Raw genomic sequence first — 25,424 nt, 5'->3', positions numbered from 1 at the left:
TAGGGTGGCCGAAGCCAAATTAGTATAATTTTTTCGCCCTTGATTACTTATTTTTTTTACTTTGTCTCATAGGGTGGCCGAAGTCAAATTACTTTTTATACAAGTAATATTACATAAATTAATAAATGTTATAATTTTTTTTATTGATTAATGTAATATACTTTCAAATTATTATTATAGATCATGTTTCAAATACCAAATTTTATTATTGTATGTCACATTCATAAATAAAAATAATAATTATTAAATCATTAATTTGTATAACATTTCCATCTTATAAACTCACGGCAACTCTAGTGGTCATTACAATGTCAAAACTATAATTGAGCTTGTTATAGAGAAACTCCAAACTTACAAGGTTTGGCAGATTCAGCTTCAAGTTTGGTAAAGTCAATTTTGCTTTTGAAGTGTAAATACTATGATATGACCAAAAACTGATATAAAAGAATCGTGTCAAATCAACATGTGCCATGGGATGGTATGGTAAAAACAAAATGAATTTTTGTACTACAAGTCAAAAAAAAAAAAAAAAGAGAAAATATTCATAAATCTTGATATGGTAATGAGAATATTATTCCAATCTCTAACATCTAGAGAAACTTATCCTTTGTTACCAATATTTAGTCAGTACTCACTTAATGGAATCAGCAAAACTTTCACAATAATATATTTTGTTATTTTTACCGCAATTTTTACCTCATAAACTGGAAGTAGGATACAAAATCCAAAAATAGAATGAAGCCATAAGCTACAAGTTCAAAGTGCAACAAACAAAATAAATTGAACACCAAGAAGACAAATCATCACGAGAAAAAAGACAAATTACAGCTCCCCTAGAGCTCCTAATTTAGAGCTATTAAACATTTTTGCAAGAAAAACTATCACAAACATCACATTGCTCCGACCACTAAACAATTGTGTTGATGAAAATAATTTTAGGTCAAAACATGACACCATTACCAACTAAATCAGTTTTAATGGGATTGGCCAGAGGCCCCCCCCCCCACCCCACACACACACACACACACACACACACAACACACACACACAAAGATTAATGGACATAATATTGTTACTTAACTGAGCATTATCTAATAATTAGTCCTCTTTCCACCAATAAAAAACAAAATAAGTGAACATCATACATTATTGCCTAAAATGCTAAACTAATTTCTGAAAAATAAATATAATTGCACAAATTTCATAAATCAACACAAGTTACTTTACGCAACTTACTTGGCCCCTTCCTCAACGAATACGAAGTGACAGGTAGTTCAATTCAATTCATCGAACGATATTCATGATTCTTCGAAGTCACGAATGCGAACATTCAATCTTCGAAGCCAGATCGAATGAAGTATCATGTGGAACACGTCAAACCGCTTCAGAGGCAAGTTAACCTCAAAGTGCCTCCTTACGTGCAGCCCTCTCCTCTGCAACCTTATATACTGCCTCTGAGAAATTCCCATTAAAATAGTCTTAAGGTTCGGAATGTCCTTCACCGAAACCTCAACCGAGAACGACTTCCAGTTTAGAACATCACTAAATGGTGCCACGTAGTGGTCCTTTATGAGTACTGGAACACAACCCATGTAGAGTGCCTCGACCATTCGTGGGCTTGCTACTTCATAACCGCTTGCGCAAATGCAGTACTTGCTTTTTCGCATCATCCCATGATATGAAACACCCTTGGGAAGGTACTTGTGAACTTGGACATCTTTGTCCTTGTTTTCCCAATGATCGAGAAGAATTGGCCTAATTGGTCCGTGGACCCCTCCAGCAAAGAAAACCAAGATTGGGCGTTGCGAAGGGGATGGACCTCCAAGTAAGCGATTTGTCGTGCCATCCGGGAGAAGGATTTCTGGAAATGATACGTCTTTCGAGGGGTTGAATCCTTCCGAGGTGTTTGCATTACATAGAGCCCGAATGGAATTTTTGTATAGGTAACGAACGGAAGAGGAAAGCTCTGGCCCCTGCAGCACAACATTGCCAAAAATTAAAACATTGTTTTGAGTTATTCAGATACTTTTTTTGTGTACATTAGAGCAAATAGAAAGTGGATTTTTTTTTTGGGTACATTAGAGCAAATAGAAAGTCGAACACGTGACCCCCTAATGAGGAACACTAATCCTAGCCATTGGGATAAAACTAGATGGTTGTCCTACTTGTGGACCGTATATAATTTACCAGTATATAGAAAGAATTGATAGTTGCACAAAATCCAGACACATAAAACGCACAAAGTATAATGTATAACTAAGATTCATATTGAGTATTACATGGGTTATATTTAAAATAAATCTAAATCACACAGTGCACTTTCTATGCACTTTTGTGTGTTTTAATCATATGCAAGTAGCATTGTTGATAGAGAAATCGTACACAACATATTATTTCGTAATGCAAGAGTAATACAAGCAAAAGAACGATTCCTTACCCAATCATGGCAAGCAAGCATGAAATGATCGGCCCCAAGGCTTCGATTCCAATAGTGGTATTTCCGTGCAATGAGATTGACATAATCATTGACTGTTTGTTTCATCAGAGCCCAATCATGGGACTCACGCACATAAATAAAGTGAACTATCGATGTCACGCTGAATGGTAGGAAGAAGACATGGGCTTTGTCAGGATCTCTTGTGCGGAACTTGCTAACCTCCATATGGTAAATAAAATTTCCCTCCATTGCATATGTGCTCTTGCATGGACCGTTGTGAAAAATTGGGGGCTCTCCTTCTTCGTAGACAAATACTTTGAATTGTTTTTCCATTTCCAAGTAGCTCCTTGAGTGGCAAAGAAGAAGCAATGGTAAGAGTTCCAAGTATATATTCAAAACTTGGGAATTTGTAGTTGTTGCATTAACTTTCCATTGTGTACTACTAAAGGTGTAAAAGTATCATTTTCGTTTTCTTTTATTTGGTGCTTGAAAACACTTGGAAATTTTTTTTCCAAATTCTCTTTTTGAGAAAATTTTACGAAAACATCCCTTTAATAGGAAACACAAATTAATTTTGAAAAACTGTTTTCATAAAATGAAAACGATGGATCCTTTCAAACCTTAAATTATTGCTTCATATTAACTTGAAAAATGATCCACATAAGGTGTCTATAATTAATTGAATCCTTTTATTGGAATGACTCACTCCAATGGGTCCCATTCCATGAAATTACTCAGATTATAACAGAAAACTTTTCTCTTTCAGTGTCCAAAGCCATAACAAAAGTAGAGGATTACATGTTTCCTAGAAAAAAAAGATGGAGAATAGCATGACAATAAAAATAAAAATTTTAAAAAAGGGTACCTGTGAAAGGCGTTGGCATTCCAATACATTGGACCTCCGGGAACATACTCAGGATCGTGTGTTTGATTTCCATTATTTCTCGCTTCTCTTATTGCAACACGAACTCGTCCGAGACTGGCTTCTAGTTTATTTAAATTGCTAGGCTTTCGTTTCGATTCCACCTTCGGGGGAATAGTGTGAGACTCATTTGTGGAAGGAACAATTTGAGGTGCACTCATGGTGGTAGCATTCAAGCTCGCTTCATTCTTCTGAACCTGTTGAGTTGATATACATAAAAAATCATTTTCTTTTTCTTTTCTTTTGACACACAACAAGATTTGAACCCCAGTCCTAGTGATGCCATGCTAACACTTTTTATCACTGTGTAACAGCAGAGATGATATTCTAAATAATAATAATAAAAAGTAATAATAATGATATATTTTTCTCATTCTTTTGTAATTGAATCAAATTGTACTCAGAATCTCATTCCAAAACAAAAGAGGATAAGTAATCCTATTTGTACTCAGAATCTCATTCCAACCAACCACACTCACCTACTTCTAGTAAATTTACCTTCATGAGAAACAATATGATATTTCATTTTTCCCTTAATTTTTTTTTTCTTTCAAAAATTCAAAATACAAACATAAGACAAGAACAACATTAGGTATAAAGCAACAAAAAAAATTATTTCTTGGAAAGAGCACATCTTGAGTCTCTTTTTTCATATATAGGCCTCATTTGGGGTTTTATTTTTTTAGTAGCTTTTTCACTTTTTTATGAGGTGAAAAAAAAAAAACTTGTGTTTAGGAATGATTTTTAAAATTTAATGGAAAAGTGTGAATGACTTGGGTGTATAATTGATTTTTTGGGGTAAATTTTTTGCTTTTTGGTTTGAATAATTCTACAAATACTAACAGTCTTACTAAAAATACAAGAGAAATGTGGTTGATTTTCAAAAAATAATGATATTTAAGCCTCCAGTAATGTTTGGAAATGTAGCATTGCTCTTTTAGTTTTTTATTTATTTATTTTTTAATTTTGAATTTTTTAACCTAAAAGCCAAGTGCATTTTACATTTTATTTTCCACATCATCGTTTGTGTGATTGTTTTCGTTTCAAGACAGTGATATTTTAGAAGTAATATTCCATATAATATTATGCATCTATCAATTTGAGATTGATAGGATAAACATCATGAGCAAAGCCCAAGTACAATCTAATCAAAGGAATCATCTGTCTAAATATCTCATATATTCTGGTTTCAAAAGCTCCTATTCAGCACACAATCAATCAAATAGAGAGATTAATATAGAGAGGTCATTGTGAGACAATGAGGATTCAAATAGAGTGTCCCAACCTTCATTCAACCTGCCATTTTTTGTCATAAAATCCAATAATAAAATAATAAATAATAAAAGAACACAAAAAGCACTTCACAGTAAATAATAATATTTACTATATTTGTTTCTAGAAGAATTTTTTTATGGAAAAATTACATGTCAGTGGCTATTCTATAAAATAATTACATATTGGTGGAATAGTTTATAATTTTAATTATTAATATTTATAAAGTTTATCACTTATTTAATAGAGAGGAGTGTGGGCTTACCCCTTCATATGATCCATTTTATGTAATTAGGGGTGAATTGGTGATGCCAATTAGTGATGACAGTCTTCCAATCCAAACGCCCTCGTTTTCGCTTCTTTCCTTGTTCCTTACATATTTTGCCTCACCCAAATTCTTTGCCTTTTATTTTATTTTATTTTAACTCTTGAACTAAAAATTAAGTATTTAGAAAACAATTTTATATAAATTGACTGAATCTCCATGGTTTTTACCCCAATTTTTTTTCTTTCAAGAATTGCAAAAGCATCACAAAGTAAACCCCCTAAACCCCCATCCCATATGTACATACATACATACATATAGATAGATAGACAGAGAGAGAGAACAAAGAAAAATACATATATATATATATATGTACAGGGATAGAGTCAGAATTTTATTATCAGTATTTTTCATCATATACATATATATGTATATATATATATATAATGTATAAATTATATATATATACATTAAAAAAATTCAAACATCACAGAACAATCACTAATAAGATTCAAAAGTTTTTTCTGCTACAAAATAAGAAAAGAATGTAAAGGAATGAAATATATATTTTTTAAAATATTGTGACAAACAGTTATATTTCACAGTGGAGGCCTTCGCTTCGCCCCTCATACTCTTCTCTTAATTATATGCACATGAACACAAAAATGAATTCTTGATTTTTTATAATAAAAAAAGCACTGATAAACAAAATATGATGATGATGATGATCAATAGGGTCTTACAGGTGGTTGGGTTTTGTGAATGGGATCAATAGGAAGTGGTGGAGGAGAAGAGCGGTAAAGAATGGACTCATCTGATGATGATACTGCATCTAAATGCTCCTTCTTTGCTGAAACTGAATCTCTAGTTGAGTTTGATTTTAGTCCTACAAACATTGCAGAAGAAGATGATGATGATGATGATGATGATGATGATGATGATGATGGAATCACAGTACTCCGTGCCCATGGATACAACTTGTTCGAATCAAATACCCAATTGGAGTTCTTCGGACCCACTAAACCCAGAAACCCAGAAACCAAAATCAATGGAACAATCAGCCCAAAAAGCTTTAAAGAAGATGATGATAAACACCACCATGAACACAGCCTTTTCTCCCCCATCCCCCACGTCTCTCTCTCTCTCTCTACAACTCACCCCTTTCTCTCTCTATATAGACATGTAGACAGATAGATAGATACAAACTGTTTTTGTTTTGTTTTGGTTTTTTTAAGGGAGCGTTATGGGTTTCTCTCTCACTTTCTCTCTGTTTTTCTTGGTTAAGTGAAGAGAAAGAGCAACAATTGGTGAAAGATGGTTGCCCCAGCAAGCGAAGCGTCATGTTCCTCTGTTTTTGAGCTCTCTTTCATTACATGCAAAATGTGAATTCAATTTTTTTCTTCTTTTGTTAATTTGTTTATTTTCAATTCTGCCCTTTCCAAAAATCTCTGCCACGGATTTTGTTAATTTGTTTATTTCCAATTCTGTCCTTTCCAAAAATCTCCTACCACGGATGATGTCATAAATATGTTTACTTTCCCCACTTATTTCCCGTGAACTCCTCAAGTGCAATTAACAGTTTACTCGCTCCTTTTCATCGTCCACGTATCGAGTAAGTGTTTGAGAGCGCGAGTATGATCGTTTTGTTTTGTTTGCAAGTGGGTTTTGAAAAATGTTCAATACGGTAATGAAGTCCACGCCTGGTGTTTAATATGGTTATTAGATTTATTTATATTTATTAACTTATTGTTTGAAAAATATATAAAATTAACCAGACAATTTTAGTATAGCTATATTAAATTTTGTTTAAATTTATATTTGATGCCTTTTTTATCAATAATTTATTAATTGTATTAATCAAAAAAATAATATTGTCATATTTTTTATATTAAAATATATATCCTTCTTTATTTATTCTTCTATTTTCACATTATTTGTACTAGTTTTGATTCATTTAATTTTACTAAAATAAAGTTAATGTAATTATGTTAACCTTATAAGACTATTTGTATTTTCTCTAAATTTTGGCGAGGTCTCTATATTTATTATTCAATTTATCTGTGTGATTTTTTTTTATTTTTCTCAATAGATAAGAGCATAATTATATTATGAAAAATAATTATATCATCGACCACTAATTCATAATAGTTAGAAGGGGTTTTTTTTTTAAGCTCCCTAATAATAACAATTTTCTGCATAAAGGACATTACAAAATGTAATACTGCCTCAGGTCCCTAACCAAAATACCAGCGTATTTTATCAATTTCTTGGACCAAAATACCCTACGTCTGTTGGATATTCTCCTTTGTCATGCTGGTACTGATGTTGGGTATTTTCCGGCGAGTACGAAAACAAATTCAGCAAAACAAAAGCACTAAGTTTGGCAAATTTGATTTTCTGGGTAAACAAACAAAGTGGAGTGGAGTTGATAGATGTATATATATATATATATATATGATACATACATATATATATATATACAATCTGTTGCTTACTGTCTTGACTAGTATATATATGATAATTAATCAATTAAGACCATTTGCAACCATAATCAAACAGTCACTCTTAGTTATCTTATCTATGGTTGCAAACATATATATATATATATATATATATATGATACATACATATATATATATACAATGTCAGCACATATATATATATATATATCCAGTGTTGAATATAACATCTTCAGGTTCAAAATTTCTCTGAGTGTTGAATATAACGTCTTTTGATTTTTTGGGTTTAGTAGAATTGGAGTTGTTTCTGGAAAAACAATATTTGGACCCCTACTTGAAGAATATTGGAAAAAGAAGCTTGAGGAAGAGGCAGCAGTAGAGGAAGGCTTAAAGTAATCCAGAGAAATTTGAATTTTCTCTGGATTTAACCCAGAGAAATTTGAATTTTCTCTAGATTTAACCCAGAGAAATTCATACCATTAAGTTTAAAGAAAATCTATCACAAACTCATAGAAGAACTATTAATTTGTTTGTGCAGGAAATTGTGATTGAATCAGCAGCAGCAAAACCAATGACAAATTGATCAAATCAGAGTTTTATCGTTCCAGAGAAATTCTGGACCAGAGAAATTTGAATTTTCTCTGGGTTGAATCCAGAGAAATTTCTTAGAAATTTGAATTTTCTCTGGATTAAGTCCAGAGAAATTTGAATTTTCTCTGGATTAAGTCCAGAATTTCTTTGCTCCAACTGATGATGGGTTGCTTTCCTTCCAACTATCAAAATTGAACTGCTTTCTGTGCATTTGGGGCTTCTTATTGAAGCTTCTTGTGTTCTTGTTTTTGTAAATTTCTCTAGCTTGCTACGTTTGTGTTTATCTATTGTGTAATTTTATCTAGCATGTTTATGTTTTTTCATTATTTTCTCAAGCAAATTATCTATGGCTTACTACTCTATTGGTGTGACTAATTTTCTCTGGCATTTATAATTTTCTCTGGCCAAATTACTTTTCTTACTTGTGTGTCTAATTTTCTCTGGCAGCATTTATAATTTTCTCTGGCCACATTATGTTTATGTCTTGTGTCTAATTTTCTCTGGCATATTTATTTTGTTCAATGCTTCATTTCCTCAAAATTTCTCTATTGTGTAATTTTCTCTGTCATGTTTATGTTGCTACCTTGTAATTTTCTCTGTTGTATCAAGATCAAGACACCAACTTCAAGTGTGATTTTTACTCAACTACAAGCTTAACATTTTCTCTGTCATTTTCATTGGATTATAATAACAAACCTACGATTTTCTCTATACTACAAAGAAAAGTCCACAAACATGAATAGTGCAAAAAAAAAAAAAATGAAAAGTGCAAAGAAAACATATCAGAAAACTTTGAAAAGTGCAAACATATGAAAACACATAAAAACACAACATATAAATCCAGAGAAATTTGTAATACTTATCATTTGTAATACAATCATATGATTTTCTCTGGACTACAAAGAAAAGTCCAGAGAAATTTGTGAACTTATATTCACTTTCAATATAACAAAAACAAAAACACATTAACATCAAGAGACAAAAATATATTAAACACAAGCACATAAAAAAATCACAGAGAAGATCTGTTATGTTCACAAAACATTCAATTCAAAAAAATTTTAAAAAAAAAACAAAACACTTACTACTCTATTGCTACGTCTGTAAATTTCTCTGCCTACTTACAATTTTCTCTGTAATTTTCACTGCACTATAAGCTTACAATTTTCTCTGTGATTTGAGTTCAATTATAGTAACAAACCTACAATTTTCTCTGCACTACACAAAAAATGCAAAGTGAACAAAAAACAGAGCACAAAAACGCAGAAAAACAGAGCACCAAAAAGCAACTCATAACCATGTTGACAGAGAATAAAAAAGCAACTCCAAAAATCAAAATTAACTCCATCGAAAATTCATCAATAACAAATAATGAAAAATTAACTTCAAAAATCAAAAACAACACTGAATTCGTCTCTCTCACATTGATCAAAACTAAAAACAAAAACCTAATTCAACACCTACATGATCAAATCAAATCAAAAATTAAAAACTTATCTAATTCAACTCCACATGAAATCAAATCAAACACAATGAACCAGATTTCAACTCCTACACAATCAATCAATACCTACAAACAACGAACATGATTTCAACTCGTACAGGATTTCAACACTTACAAACAACGAACAGGATTTCAACACCTACAAAAACCCTAGAAAATCTCCACAAAAATCTGAATCGTCAAGTTCATCCTTACATAATCTCCTACAAAATATCAATATGATCTTTAGCTGCCAAATTGAAAACAACGTATATTATAAACAAGGGTAAGACAGGTATTTTACACTCTAAAATAACATTGAGGGACCTTAGGCTACAAAAGAACACATTGTGGACCTAATCCATTACTAAAAGTTGGATAGGGACCTTAAACCGATTTTCCCTAGTTAGAAAGTTAACAAAATTTAATAACCAATTCACCAAGCCCACAAAGCTAAGCCCAACAATCCATAATGGAGGAAAAAGAAACCATTACAAAGAATATCAAACTCATCTCTGTATAAGTTAAATCTAAGACTTCACATTACAAACGGTGTTATACAACTAGTAGGCCCAATGCCCTGATTATTTATCTTTGTGATATGGTTTTATAAATACATGTTTTTTGAAATGACATAATTGCCCATGAACTTTGTTGGAAAGCCCTGCTATTGAAGGTTACACGTGTGTGTGTGTGTGTGTGTGTGAGCAGGTGCCATCAATGGCCTTTAAATACAAGATCTTCACACTGTTTTTCATTAACACAAAGTGCCAACAATGCCAAGTGAGTTGTGATCTTTTGTCCTCTTCCTCTCTTTTTTTTTTGAACGGCAAGAGGAGGAACTTTATTGATGAAAATCAATCAAAAAGAGGATACATCAATAAAGAGGAGCTTGGAACAGTGTTAATGGATCGGGTCAAATTTCAATATAAATCATGAATAGAATTGGTTTTTATGATTCGAAAGAAAATAGAATCATAATTGAATTTCGAGCTCTATCTATAACCTAGAGGCCTAGAAAATTAAAAAAAAAAATATATGGACCAACGAGACATTCAGCAACAAGAAAAAAAAGAAAAAGATTGAATAGAGAAACTTTCGAATATTTGGCATTCTCATATGTTAGTTTGATTCTATAATTTTAAATTTTATATATATAACAATATACATAATATATAGTTAATAATAATAAACAAACTTACAACAATTACTATTAACTGAGTTACATGGACTTTGTCAATTTCAAAGTAAAAACATATTGGTGGCAACTTCTATACTCTTGTTTTTTTAAATTTACATACAAATATATTAAAATAATAAACAAATATATTAAAATTTAATTTGATTCAAAACCGTAATCAAAACATTCATTTGAATCAAATTAGATCGATTTTACCCCTTCTACTAGTTCAAGTACCAAACCATCACCCTTTAAGACAAAGGAAAAAATACACACAAATTTTATGTCCCATATCTCTTTTATCCATCTATTTTAAAATCTAACTTCATTAATTTTAATCGTATAGTAGAAAAATAACTTACGATTTAAAAGAAGGAACTGAAATGGCTATCTTGAGCTTGATTTTGCATGTAAATCTAGATAATACCTATCATTTGATTACACATTTTATGATATTTTATGAACAACTACCAGAATAAATAAAAGTTCAGTTGACATATTTAAATTACTTTTATTTTTTCATTATTTTATTAGCTTTAAACCGGTATAATGCATGCAAGGGAAAAAAAAAGAGTAATGCTAGAGACCCCAAATATTCTATCAAAAGTTTTACCAAATGTCTCACATGGGTGTGGGACTCAATGTGGGTCGCATGTGGGTTCCACACCCATGTGAGACATTTGGTAAAACTTTTGGTAGAATTTTTGAGGCCTCTAGTATTTTTGAAAAAGAAATTATGTTTGCTTAAACAAAAAAAACAAAATAATTATTCATGCGTGTGCATTTGTTCAATTAACTTACGGAACGTGTTTCATTAATTATGTCTGTCATGTTCTTGGAAATATAATCTTTACCAAATAGATTAAAAAGGAAACAAATAAGAAATTAATCTTTACCAAATAATTGCATTCTAAATTTGTAATTCATTAACGTTTTAGACTTCCTTTATCGAGAGAAAGAGAGAGAGAGCCCTGTGGTATTTGACAACCAATACAAGGTTTCAAGTAGGATAAAAAGTTAGGCTCTATATTCCTAGAAATTAATTATTTTAATTGACAGACAATAAAAGCAGCTTCTCATTTACGTGTCCTCACAACATAAAATTTTCAAAGTGAAAATGGATATACACTACGGGATTTGTTTAGATAGGTTGGATAAAAAGGATTGTAATATATTGGATTATTAGTTTTGAGATAATTAATTTATGAATTATTTTGCTAAAAATTATGTGTATTCAACTATTTATGTGACTTTTATTTTTTTAACCAAACAATAGATTAAATTTATTGTTCATAAAATCTAACTCATACCACAATCTCATAAAACAAACGCTTCCTACAACGCAATAACTATCCTAAATTTAAAAATAAATAAACTATTTATGAGAATTGCTTTATCGAATAGAAAGCCTATATATATCAATGAATTTTAGTTTTTTTAAAAATCAAAATTGAGAAGTGGAAAAGGGCAATTATGACATTTCAATAGTATCTATACTTAACACTATATATATCACCTTGAGGCCTCCCGTGCATGCCACCTCTTCATATTACAACCTTGATAAATTTTCCACTTTGAAAGCCAAAAAACATGGGCAAAACTACAACAGTTTCTTTATTTAATACACTTCTTTTTAACCAACCTCTATTCAATTCTGTCACTGTTCAAAATGTTTTTCAAATTAAACAAAAAAGTTTAAATGCCATGTTGTTTGTTAACTGAATATAACAATTTTATCTATGCATATATACAAACAAATGTATATAAATGTTTTTATCAATAGAGGTGTAACATACTGCAAAGGGAAAAATCCTAAATGAAAATAACAACACTGCCATTAATGGATTACTTGTTTGAAGTTTCTAGGTTTTATCCATAAATGTAAAGTGCATACCAACTTCATCCTCATACATATCTCAATTGCATTCTTGTACTAACTTTATATTTTTAAAATGATAAATTCCATTGATTTTTCTAAAAAATTTAAAATATATATGTAATTTTACAGTTTTAATATAATTATATTAATCTCTCTTTTAGTAAGAATAAAACAATTGAAACTAATAAAAATGATATGAAGAATCAAGAAAAAATATATATTTCGATGTAAAAGAGATAAGAGTAAACCATTTTTCCATCAAGATGACTTACTGATGAAAAGAAAAACTAAGTGTTACATGAATTAAAACCTTAAGGTAGCTCACTGTAATTATGTTAAAATTATGGGGCTACTTATATTTTCTTCAAATCTCGAGAGAAGTTAATGTAATTTGTTTTTTTGTTTTTTGTTTTTAATTTAGGATAAATATGTTAGATTATAAGATTGTGAGAAGTTGAGATTTTGAGCATGTTTATTTTTTATATCCGAGAATTCTAATCCGCAGACAGTTGATTTATAAAATATTAAGGGATCGGTTCTTGTCGTCACTAAAAAGTCGTTTCAAAAAGTTAACAAAATTATCTTTAGTTACAAAATTTTAAAAAATATTACTAGCAAATACATTTTTAGAAATAAAATAATTTTATGTAAAAATGGCTTCTTTTATTTCTTTTTACAAGAAAAATTTTGGTCTTGAAAGGAAATAATTCAATGTTAAATGAACAATTTAATCGTTAAAAATATAATAATAATATTTTAATAACTAAAAATATTTGATTCTTAAAAAGTGATTTTATTCTTAAAATTTTAATTTGATATAGTCATAACATTTTGGATGAAGGCTTGAATGGGTCAATATGGCGGGAAGGGAGTAGGCCAAGAGAGGGGTTTGGGGTGGCTATTGGGTATAGTGCTTAACCGCCATTATTACATAGTTTATTGGGCTATTTTGAGATTTATTTAAATAATTTAAACTATTCATTTTTTAAAAAATATCGAGTAAAACATATATGTAAAAAATCAAATTGATCGGATATTAGCAGCATTTTTATCAAATTACATTTGTATTTAGTTTTATATTTCAAATTATACTTATAATTCATTTTTTTATATACAAATGTGATTTGATGAAAATGCTACTTAATGGTGAATCATCGAAATAAGCAGCAGAATGGGTCCAACTATGCGTAGCAGTCACCCCAAATCTATAAAAAAAGTAACGTTTGTGTTACATGGACTCTTGTATTTTTCCTACAGTACCCATGTACACAAGATATGACATGAGTAAAAGTGTCAGATATGTATCCGACACTTGTACTCAATTTACACACCCAAATCCTTTAATTTGTGACAATACATGACGAAGAAGAAGCTCATATTTATTAGTAAAGCAATATTTTTGACCTTTTACATTAATTAAATATTAAAAAAAAATTATTTTTCCAGAATCCTATTTAATTTCTAGTATATTTTTACATAATTTACAACATCTCATCTGAGAATATTATATAATATGTCATATATATGCAATGATGGATCTATGGGAGGCTAGAGGGGGCGGCCGCACTCCCAAAAATTTGAAAAATATCATATATTATATTAAAAATTTTAAAATAATTTAAAATTATAGGAGTTCGCACCCCTAATTTTTTGGTAGATAATTTCAAAATTATATATAGTAGCTCTCCCAATTTTTTAAATTATAGAGTAGTCCCTCCAAAGATATAATCCTGAATATGCATATAACGTGTTCCCCTACCCATTTCTAATTTTGGATATGTATAAGGCCTCAAGTGACTGACAATGGTCTATACGTGTGTGTGCAACAAATGTAATTAAAGTTTATTTTATTTTATTTTATAGATTGGAATCAAAGTTGCCCTTGAAAGATATTTTCCAAGGATTTGGAAATTTAAGTGATTAAAGTGAATCTTCTAAAAATTATGATTGAATAAGTTAACAATTTAGCAAAAAAGGAAAATGAAAGAAATTGCTCTTGGCCTCTCTCTCTCTCTCTCTATATATATATATATATATATATTTGAAATTTTATTTTATTTAAGGATATGAGCACTTAAACAATTAACATCCAAATTTAACATAAAAGACAAGGTTGTTGTATAATTTTCCCAAGGTTATATTGAGAGAATTTTCGAATTAACCTACTCAATGATTATTTAGGAAAGTTAAGGAATTTCATACTTTGACCTTTTAAAGTGAAAAACTTATTGAAACATCACAAAATAAAGGACATAAAATCAAGTGAATTATTTTATTTGTTTGGCTTTTTCTAGTGGCTGTCCAACCGTGTGGCAAAAAAATAAAAGATAAAAATATTGAAGGATCTTTTCAACGAGGCAACAAATATTACAATCAAACATTCACTAAATATTTAAATTTATTGAAGTAATTCAAATACCCTTGCCATATGTTTACATCAAATTTATTTTTGGTTTCCTCTCTTGATATGTAGATATTTTTTAAACATGAATACTTTTTTCACTTAGAAAAGTATTTCAAAAATAAAATATATAAATCACATTTATTCTAAGTATGATTTAGAATTTATTAAATTTGAATCTATACCATAAACTTCATTTTTAAATTACTTTTCGAGGTGGGTGCAAAAAAATTTCATTTTTGAAGGAGAAGAAGATTTAAACCACCTGTATATGTTTTTTTCTTATAAAAGTGATTAGTATATAGCAATCAATTCCACTTTAAGATGGGTTATAACAATCATTCTTGAAATAATTTGTCCCTTGCTTCTTGATTGTATATAAGAAATAAAAGAAGTATAGTTAGAAAATAAATAGAAAAGGGCATATTTGGAAATAGAAAGTTTATTTATTTAAATTTTTTTGTTGTCATTTCCTTAATTTTGCATGTGGTGCTCGAAACAGTAGACAGAAGAGCAATCGATGCGGCAAGACACTTGCCTTTCTTTAGTATAATTCCCCACTTTACACAATACTGTCATTGCTCTTCCTGCGCTCAAACTTTCCCTCACTTTCCCGAGAAAAAAAGTACAGAATTGTTGGACAACCTTCATTGTAATTAATTAATTCAGTTTGTATACTTAACAACAAACAAAATATAAAAGAAATAAAGGAAATGAAAGAATTTGTTTGATTACAAAAATCAAACTTGAAATAAAAATAAATAAATAAAAACAAATTTTATTTTATTACAAAAAAAAATTAAAATCTGATTTAAATAAATAATAAAACACCGAAAAAAAATTAAATAACTTACTTGATTAATTTCTTTGAATTATAATCTAATCAAGTCCAGTGTTTGACACTGTGTCTTTAAGACAGATTCGTCCTCTCCTTGGTGCTTTCAGAATGTGAACATCTATCTCCCAAGATGAAATGATCTATCAACGAATAAAAGCAGCACTACAATTTATTCGTTCGTCAAACACATTAAGTGTTTATACTCTCTCTCACAAAAATAAAATGCAGCAAAATGAAGAATAAGATTTGCAGAGGTGAAATACGAAATTTCTGAATGTAAAACATCAAATGAGGGTTGTCCTATTTATAGATGTAATGGTGGCTGTAGGTTTTGAATTAAACAAGTGCAAACCTGTTTGAATAGGTATGAAACCTGTTTGGTTTTGAATTTAAACAAATTTGAATCTGTTGGGTTCAAAAATTCAAAGAGATAAAAAAGGGGAAGGGCCCTGTTTGGGTGTACAGTAAAACCAAACCAGTTTATTTCCGGAATTACTTTGAATTTTGGATTTTATTTTACCAAAAAATAAAATTAAATTCAAATGTTTTTGGCCCAAAAAGATAGGTATTGGGCCGAACAAGCCCAACCACACACCCAAGCGAAGCCCGCTCGACCGGACGGACGGACGGCGCGCACGTGTGGTTATTTTTGGGTCCAATGGGTCTAGCCCATTTTGTCCATAATCTCTCCCTCTAAAACACTTGGGTACCCCTTGGGCCACACCCCAAGTACCAAACCCATGCCTTATAAACCCATTCAAAACTTCCCACCAAATAAATGTGGGACAAGCCTTATTCAAACCTTTAAGGATTTTCTACCAAAACTCCATTTCCATGGAACACACTTTGGCTTCAATTTTCCATTCACTCGGTAATGGTTTTGAGCAACCAAATATACTACGTGAATCACAACGCAGCATAGAACACGTTACCACTTTGACCCGCGTAAATCAACGCACGGGACCCACCTAAAAAATAGACCAAATTTAAGAAAAAATTCTGATTTTACCCCGAATTTTATAACCATTTCCAACAAGAATCACACCAAACACACACAACATGATACACATATTCTATATCATTGGAAACTTGGTGTTTTCTAGAGAGAGAAAGAGATGGGGAACAGCAACAGAAGGCTGTGTTGGTCTTCAAGGTTTATGTTGCTGTTTATGTATCATTGATTGTGGTGACTGTGTCTGTGGCTTTATTGGGTTCAAAAAGAACTCTAATTTGATCTTCAATTCTTACTATCCTTGGCTACAGTGGTCCTCCTTGCCGCCTTCTCCTTCACCTTCTGCAACTATTGGATCCAAAGAAAACCAGGTTTTGCATTTTGTTGTTCGCATTTCACACACGTCTGTGTATTTAAAATTTGCGAGTACTATGTGGTATTGATACACCTAAATATATATATATATATATATTATTTATTTCTCAATTATTTAATAAATATGAATGAGTATGTCGCACTTGTAAAATCTAGACCACCACATAAACTTTTCACATAATATTCTAAAACTACTGAATAACTATTTGTGTATATATTTGCCTATTCAAAGATTCTATCATTATATATATACAAATATGCGTGCGTAGATGTATAATTTTATTCTTATGTATATGTGATGACTTTTTATTTTTTATACACATATATATATTTTTTTTATTTTGGCAGTTTCAATTGTGCAATCATAGAAATAAATTTAAAAAGCTAGTAATTCTTCAAATTCCAAAAGAAGAGAAAGGATAATAGATTAATTACATAAAATATAGGTGGTGAACAATCTCCTCAATGGTGAATTCCACAATTTGATGTGTACAATAATAAATTAAAAAAAAAATTTGTAATTGGTGTGTGTCACTTTATTAACTTTTTTTTTTTTTTTTTAAATGATATGCAAATTTGCTAGGAAGGAGAAAGAATACATAGACTGTGAGAGCAGTAAATTCATTAGGGAAAATAAGGATACGTTTCTGATTTTGGTTTTTACAATTGGACATGGCATTTATTTACTACAGTGATTTGAATGATTTTTTGTTCGACAGATAGGTATTGGGTTATCAAGGAATTTAATTTTTTTGAGCCAGGAATGAAATTCATTACTCCTAGTTAATACAGCACCCCCTAGGAAGATTCCTTTATTATTATTTTAAATTAAAGTAAATATCATTTTCATGACTGTTGAATGATATAATAGAATTTCTCCATTTAATTTTAAGATTGAGAAAAAATGACAAAAAGAAGAAAAAAGCCAGTTCAAATTTAAAAAGACAATTTTACACATGGTCTTTATTTGGTCCGAGGCTCCTTGGTGTGCTTCTTTTTTATTTTATTTTATTCTTGGAAGAAGATTAATTATGAATACAAAAAGAATTACATCAAATTTGACAATTATAATCCAATAATACATTGACGTGTATAAGCCCATAAAGTCCATAAATCACTATGAACAACCCAAGCCCATCACTTGAGCCCAATACATAACCCAGCTAGTGAGGTCCAGGACAACTGGAATCCAACATGGCATAAAGAACTAATGATATTCAGACACATGGCAGGTGAAGGACGAACCACATCAGCAGACAAAGATCTGCAAAGTTATTGCCACTGCACATCACCATTAATGCAGCCCATCACAGCATTTATTACGACAACACCTCTCCGTCAGAACATGACCCCCTTATCCTGAACAAGGTAAGCTACAGTATAGACTTTCGGTGAGGAGGTCAGGTCGGAAGGGACAACGAAATGATTACTAAAGGATATAAGCAAACGTTGAAGACAAGAAGAAGGTTAAACTTTTCTATCTCTAATCTCTCCCTCTACACTCTACTTCTCTTCCTGACTTGCTCGTCGGAGGGTTCACTGGGGGACTACCCCGTTCCCCGTTGAACTTGTTTGCAGGTTATCCGGTGGGCTTGATCATTTGGACCTGGGCTTGAGGAGCTTGGATCAGTCCGATCCATTCACTGGAACAAACAGTATCATCAGTTGGCGCCGTCTGTGGGAACTGGTTCTTATCTGGACGCCAGTTGTGCTCATTGTCGCTGGAGACCCTGTCCTAACAACCTTTTCCTCCTACCCATCCAAGTGTATGGTCATGACTAGATCTATGACTTCTCACCATAATGCTGTCGACCATCAAACCGACCCTCCCAATCCAAACAACCCACCACAGTATATCATTGAGCTTACCAACAGCATTAACCGCATGGCCGAACAAAACCAGACCCTGATAAATGCTTTACTCCAAAGAAACCTTCCGATGCCTCCTCCACCACCTCCAGATATTCCACCCAACCAAGAAAGAGCCCTGAGCCATACTGTTCCGCAACCCTATCCACCCAACTTGGAAGGTTTGCAACCTCCTCCCCCGCATATAAATCTACCACCTCCACTCCCTGTAGACACCTCATTTTTGACCGACCTTAAGACTCAGACGTCACCGATTGAGCGCTCGATGATGTTGCATATCGTGCTTGTTCAGAGGTTTCAGAGTCTCGGCTGCGAGCCTTGCCTCCGGACTTCCGGACTCTTTCATGCTTTGCCTCAATTTGCGAACCAGGCTCTGTTTTCTCTATTTTCTCTTCCCAAAGGGAGGGAGAGGTCTCGTAGATCATCTTTCAGTGGCCGTAGGCAACGTTTCGTGGTCGTAGGCCATTTTTCCCATTTGGAGTCCGATTTCCAATTTTTCGGAGCCGTTGGCCGTGTGCCTCGGTTTGGGACCGCTTAACTACCTCCGTTTGCTCCAGTTTTTGGCATGCATCTTATTTGCTCCCTTTTGAGGGACACTGTGGCTCGAGATACTAACTTCGTGGTCGAACACCACTTTCGGTGCCTAACAGTCAGTTTTCGGGGCCTCGGGCTGTGCGTTTCGGCCCCCGAACCTTCATTTTGCATCGGTTTGAGTTCATTTTTGGCAGGGACCTCTGTTTCATTGTTAAGAAGGTCGTAGAAGGGTGAGAGGACAGTAATTGTTCTGACAACTAGTTTTATTCCTCCATCGCCCTCCATCGCCCTCCATCGCCCGTTTTTCTCACTTGAAAGCCAATGTTGACCACCCTAAGGCCACTTTTTCCAGCCCTAAACCACATATTTGTGTTGTACACTCCTGGGAGGCCACCAATATCACATGGCCGGCCAGTAATTGTGTTTGACTCTTTTGAACCCCTCCAAAAAGTGGGCTTTTCTCTCTCCTGGTTTACTTTCTCCAGTTTTTGACTACATGGTTGTGTTGTGCACACATGAGAGGCCCTCTTTTTGGAATGGCCGGCCATTAACCTTCATTGAGCCTTTTGACCCTTGGCCAGCCGGCCATGGGGAAGGCCGACCGGCCACCTAAACCCTAGCAAACCAGCCAACCTTGATCCTCTCTCCAGGTACATTACAAATATGTATTTTGTTTCCCCCCAGATTGTATATCCGGGGGGCTGCACTTTTGGAGGGAAACTTGAATTCATTTCCCCCCTTTTTTTCCCCCCTCTTTTGCCTATATATCTAGGCGATTCCAGTAGCTTCAGGGGTTAGAAAATTTGGTTTGAAGCTCCTCCATTGTATCTCTCTCTCTCTACACTCCAACCCTCAAAACCTCCCAAACCCTATACCATTTCTACACCACCACCTAGCACCATACCACCACCATCCATTCCAGCCAATTGGAGCTGTTTTCCAGAGCTAAGGAGCCACCAAACTTGGTCCAAGAGTTGTCAAAGATTTGGTCTTCAAGGGTAAGTCTTCTCCTCCCTCTTTCTTGCCTTATTTTGCTCAATATATTAGCCATACTTGCTTGCATATTTGGGCTCCGACCCTAACTGAAAATATCATTATTTTGAGGTCTTTTTAATGTTTGTTTAAGGGCCTCTCCCTGTTTGAGGCTTCCTCTTTACACTTGCTTCTTTACCTCTCTTGTATGCCTCGTTCTTGCATAATATTTTAGGCCTATTTGTAAACTATTTTGAGCTTGGTTACAAACTGTAAAGTGGCTTATTTTGAGCCCTTATTCAACATTGTTGAAGGGCTCTTCACTGTTTGAGGCTTCCTTTTGTCACTTGCCTCTTTATCCCTCTTTTGGCCTTATTTTTGCATGTTTTGTTAGCCCCTTGTGCTTGTATTTTTAGGCTCTGGTCCAACTATAAATAGCCTTATTTTGATCCCCTCTTCATGTTTTATCAAGGGTCTTTTGCTTTTTGAGGCTCCCTTTTTACACTGTGTTTAAACCTTCTTTTAGGCCTATTTCTTGCATAGTATTTTAAACTTACTTGTGCACTGTTTTGGGCTCATCCATAAACTGTGAAATACCTTGTTTTGATCCCCTCTTCAACTTTGTTAAAGGGCTCTTCATTGTTTGGAGCCAGCAGCTGCTACTTGCTTCTCTATCTCTCTTTTGGGGCCATTTTTGCATGTTAACTTAGCCCTATTTGTGTTCACTTTTTGGCCTTGCTTAAAACTGTAAATATGCTTTTTTTGGGACTGTATTGATTCTGTCTTCACACTTCATGTTCAAATAATGCATTATTTGTATAGCTATAGGCCATTGCGTGTGCCTAGTTTTGCGTTTCGGGTCTCATTTCATGCATCGCGTACCATATTGCCATGTTTTGGGGCTGTTTTGTATCATATTTTGGTACTGAAATTTGCATATTTGCATATCATGTTTCATACCTTACCATGCTTTGTTAGAGTGACATTTGTGCCTTAGGATCGGTCCTCGGTTTGCGTACATGTGTGCACGCATTTCGAGTGTCTCGTTTTTCATCTTATGGCTACTTATGTGAGTGTGGCTGAGGTCCACTCGTGTTGGTGTAAGTCCATTGTGCATTGTGTATGCCATTTCATTTCATAGCATTGTGTATGCTAGGTTATATGTTAGCGCATTGTGTATGCCATGTTACCTCGTGCATCGTGTATGCCATTTCATAGCATTGTGCATGCTAGGTTGTATATTAGTTGCATTCATGCATGTCATGCATATTGCATTGTGCTTGAGATAGGAGTTAGCCCGAGCACGGGAAACGAGGGATGTTTCGTACTTCGAGTGACGGAACGTGTCTCAATTCCCAGTCACCGACACTCCGGATTATCCATGATGGAGTTAGGTCTTGTTGCATTTTCCTGTGCATTCATTTCATATTGAGTCGTGCAATTCGACTCCTCGGCCATCATGCATCGAGATGCGTGATTGGTGGCACGAGGATCGAAGCATGCATACATTTGTGAAAATATATTGCCATGCCCCTTTCCTGCTCTCTGTTGCAGCAAATCAAGAATCAGCAGTCTTCCGGGGTTTGGCGCACTTTCCAAAAAATTATTGCAAAACAGAGGCTAATTGGGGCATCACAGTGGATTTCTGTGCAAAGGCAACCCGGATATGCATTATTCATCATCTGAAGAAGAGTCAAGGCAGTCCCTGGCTTGCATGCCAGTTTATTGTTTTCTTAGTTAATTCGGTAATTAATTAGGATTTTTGTACATATTTGGACTGTAATTATTTGGGACTGTATATTATTTATTCGGACCCTCTGCGCGAGGGCAATGTTGTAATAAGTGTGCGTGAGTGTGATGTATGTCTTCCAACCCCACGTCTTTCTCCGTTTTATTTACCAGCTTATGATGGTTAAATTAGGGCATGTTTTAATTAGCATACAGTATGATAGCATGTTTGCATTCATTCATCTGTTTTGCATGCACCGGGCTCGGCGCATCATACTAACTGCATTGTATTTTCAATTCCAAGTTGAATACATGTTAGCTGTAGCATTTCATATGCCATGTTTAGAATAGCCGAGTCTGCTATAGTTGCATTTTTGCATGTGTTGCATTAGGCATTTCCGTATAATTAGGATCATGCATGGATTTCTAATTAGCTTCTGTTTTGGCTTGGAGTACTCGGTAAGTTTTATGCTTTAGCATCCTTGCATGCGTGTGAGTGACTGCCATGAATAGCATGCTTACCATGAGGCTATATGCTTATGTGATATAACTGCCTGAATGCCTGTGGGTGAAGGTTGGGTTATCTGAATTGGAACAATTCATCAAATGTGTGTTTTAAGCCCACTAGATAGTGGCAAAATCATGTTTTTCTAAGCCCACCCGAGGGTGGCAAATCCACGTCTTAGCCTACTTGCGGGTAGCACCATCAAACCACTTTAAAAAATAAATATGAAATGTTTTGTTCCAATTCAGACGATTCAGTCTATACTTGTATGCTGTGCGCATCACATAGTAAATCTAGGCTAATAACTAGAATAAGAACGCATAATGTTTTCAAAAATAGATATCATGGTTAGTAGAGGCCGATCTTTGATCGGGCGAGCGGGGGTGCTCACGAAGTAACCTTTCCCAATCGTACCCAAGTTCCCGAGCCGAGGCAACTTTGGTGATGACGGACACCTGGCCTTAGGCAAACGAGTCAAGGTTTCCTAAATTTCCCCAAAATAAAACATTTAGGTGGCGACTCTGTATCTGGCAAAGCAGTCCATGTTTGGCACTTCTTTCAAAATCTATTTTTTCAAAACGATTTGCCGGATTTGGACTCTTTGGTTCAGATTTAGAACCGTGACAATTTGAGAGTCCGAACTGTAGTGAACCCCAAATGAACAGAACGGGACTCATCCTCCCGGGGCGTTCGGGGAAGTCTACAGTTTCTGGCGACTCCGCTTGGGATTTAGAGAACTTGACTCGAACTCATGATATCTGGTTTCGACTACACTTATGTGTTTCTTTGCATTGCGTTTGCATTGGTGCGCCTAGGGCACCGTGTTTGCCATCTGTTATTCCTGAACGGTTTGCCGGAGGCTTGTCTTGTCAAGACATGACCATAAGGCTGACCGATTGTGGGCTCTGCTAGTATGGGAACACAAACCCCGGTTTTACCGGGGCACCCTTTTAACCATTCGACCTAATGCATATTCGGATCCATAGTGACCATTCCAAACTAGGACAGGTTGCTTACCTAATATAGGTTGTTTGAAACCGCTGCGTGCGTAGTGAAACCCTAGCTCCTGACAAAATAGGACAGGGAAACCCTACCCCAACATAGGGGTGTTTTGGCTCTCACTTATCTGTTATGTGCTTTTAGAGTGCGTCTCTACAGGAATGCATGTATCAGTTTGCAAGTTTGGGCATCAGGCCTGCGGGCACCAGTTCAGTATTTTGGGATTCAGTTTACCTGAGGGTATCAGATTTGAGGCTGAATTTTGGGGGCAGAATTCAGTAGGGGGCAGAATTCAGTAGAGGGCACAATCATCCTGCTACACTCGTATCTGTTTTAGTGAAGTTGAGCTGAGGTGCTGCTTGTTTTCTCTTTTGCTAGGGTGTAGTCCTGGAACCATAGCTTCAGAAGGCTCCGATATCCCCCGAGATTCATCGAACTTGTGCTGATAGACTTTGTCAGGTCAGAGATTCAGTTCAAGGGCAATCAGTGTTCCTTTGTTAGAGGCAGGGTAAAAGGGCCAGTCAGGCACAAATCACCGGTTCAGCAGTTACCAGATCAGTGGCCCTTATCCACCCCACCAGTGAACAGTCAGGCTGAGGTCTCAGTTTCTACTGCAGGGATAGATACCAGTCAGTTAGATGGATCAACAGAACACATCAGGGATGGAGGAAATGATGCGTCAACTCCAAGAAAGTATGAAACTCATGCAGCAAGACGCTGCCCGGCAGGCGGAATTTGCCAAACAGCAGGCTGAGATCATGGCTCAACAGGCAGACTTAATTGCCCGGCTGCAACAGCAAAACGGAGCATCTGCTTCGTATCAGGCTCCTCCCCCACCAGGAGTTCCAGCACTCGAGGAGGCACCAAATGTCCAGGGAGATACGAATATTTCGACAGGACCGGCTCCGCCCCCAATCTTACCCCAGTTGTCTAAAGCACCGATCAACCTTCCGGATTCACCCTTTGAGTTCGAGTTAGACCCGACAGCGCTGAAGGTGAGCAAGCTAGAAAAGATGTTCAAAAAATCCCAGGGGGTAAAGTCCATCCCGAACATTGAGGACGGGTACACCGACGCAGCTGTGACACTGCCGGACAGGTTCAAGATGCATCACATCGACCTTTTTGATAGGTCAGGAGATCCCATGGTCCACCTGAGTTTGTTTTCAGATGTTCTGCGCCCGATGGGCTTGACAAGATTACAGAAGCTTTCCCTTTTTGGCAGGACCCTGTCGGGTATTGCGGCCATCTGGTACGCCAAATTGGAGGATTCAGTGAAACGAAGCTGGGAGGAGATGGCCGAGGCCTTCGTCGCACAATATTCATACAATACCCAAATCGAGATTACGACCCGTGATCTTGAGACGACGAGGCAGGAGCCTAAGGAGAGCTTCTCAGAATTCGTGGCCCACTGGAGGGCCAAGGCCTCAATGATGACCATTAGGCCAACGGATAAGGATCAAATATGGATGGTTGTGCGCAACCTCCAGCCCAAACTGATATAGAAAATGATCGTGCTCCCCTTCCCTACCTTTTCAAATTTGCATGAGATGTGAGTACAGATCGAGGATGCTATGAAGCAGGGCCTCATTGACCAGGAGAACGAGCAGCCCAGGAGGGCGTTTACCCGCAGTTCGAATGCGACCACCAGCGGTGACGCAGCTGCAAGATCTTCCGAAGTGGGCATGGTCGCCACCACCACACCAAGAGCAGCCACCCCCTTTGTTGGTGCATCCACTTCAAACACCCGAACTTCAGACTATCTA

The 25,424-nt window shown here is 34.8% G+C and overlaps 1 protein-coding gene across 1 annotated transcript; it reads right to left on the bottom strand.

Moving 5' to 3' along the window:
- Positions 1 to 1,117: 1,117 nt before the first annotated feature.
- On the bottom strand, positions 1,118 to 6,127 carry LOC114280670 (putative glycosyltransferase At5g03795). The gene is made up of 4 exons (XM_082888692.1): positions 5,640 to 6,127; positions 3,303 to 3,556; positions 2,438 to 2,783; positions 1,118 to 1,973 (listed from the first exon to the last, which is right to left on the bottom strand). The coding sequence occupies exons 1-4, from the start codon at positions 6,018 to 6,020 to the stop codon at positions 1,299 to 1,301; spliced, it is 1,656 nt and encodes a 551-aa protein (XP_082744818.1). The 5' UTR covers positions 6,021 to 6,127; the 3' UTR covers positions 1,118 to 1,298.
- Positions 6,128 to 25,424: the final 19,297 nt, after the last annotated feature.

The sequence above is a fragment of the Camellia sinensis genome, chromosome 9, assembly GCF_055761805.1.
Source record: "Camellia sinensis isolate YWXY chromosome 9, ASM5576180v1, whole genome shotgun sequence".
In the NCBI taxonomy this organism is placed as follows: Eukaryota; Viridiplantae; Streptophyta; class Magnoliopsida; order Ericales; family Theaceae; genus Camellia; species Camellia sinensis.
The sequence above is the reverse complement of the archived record's forward strand: the minus strand, read 5'-3'. Positions and strand labels throughout refer to the sequence as shown.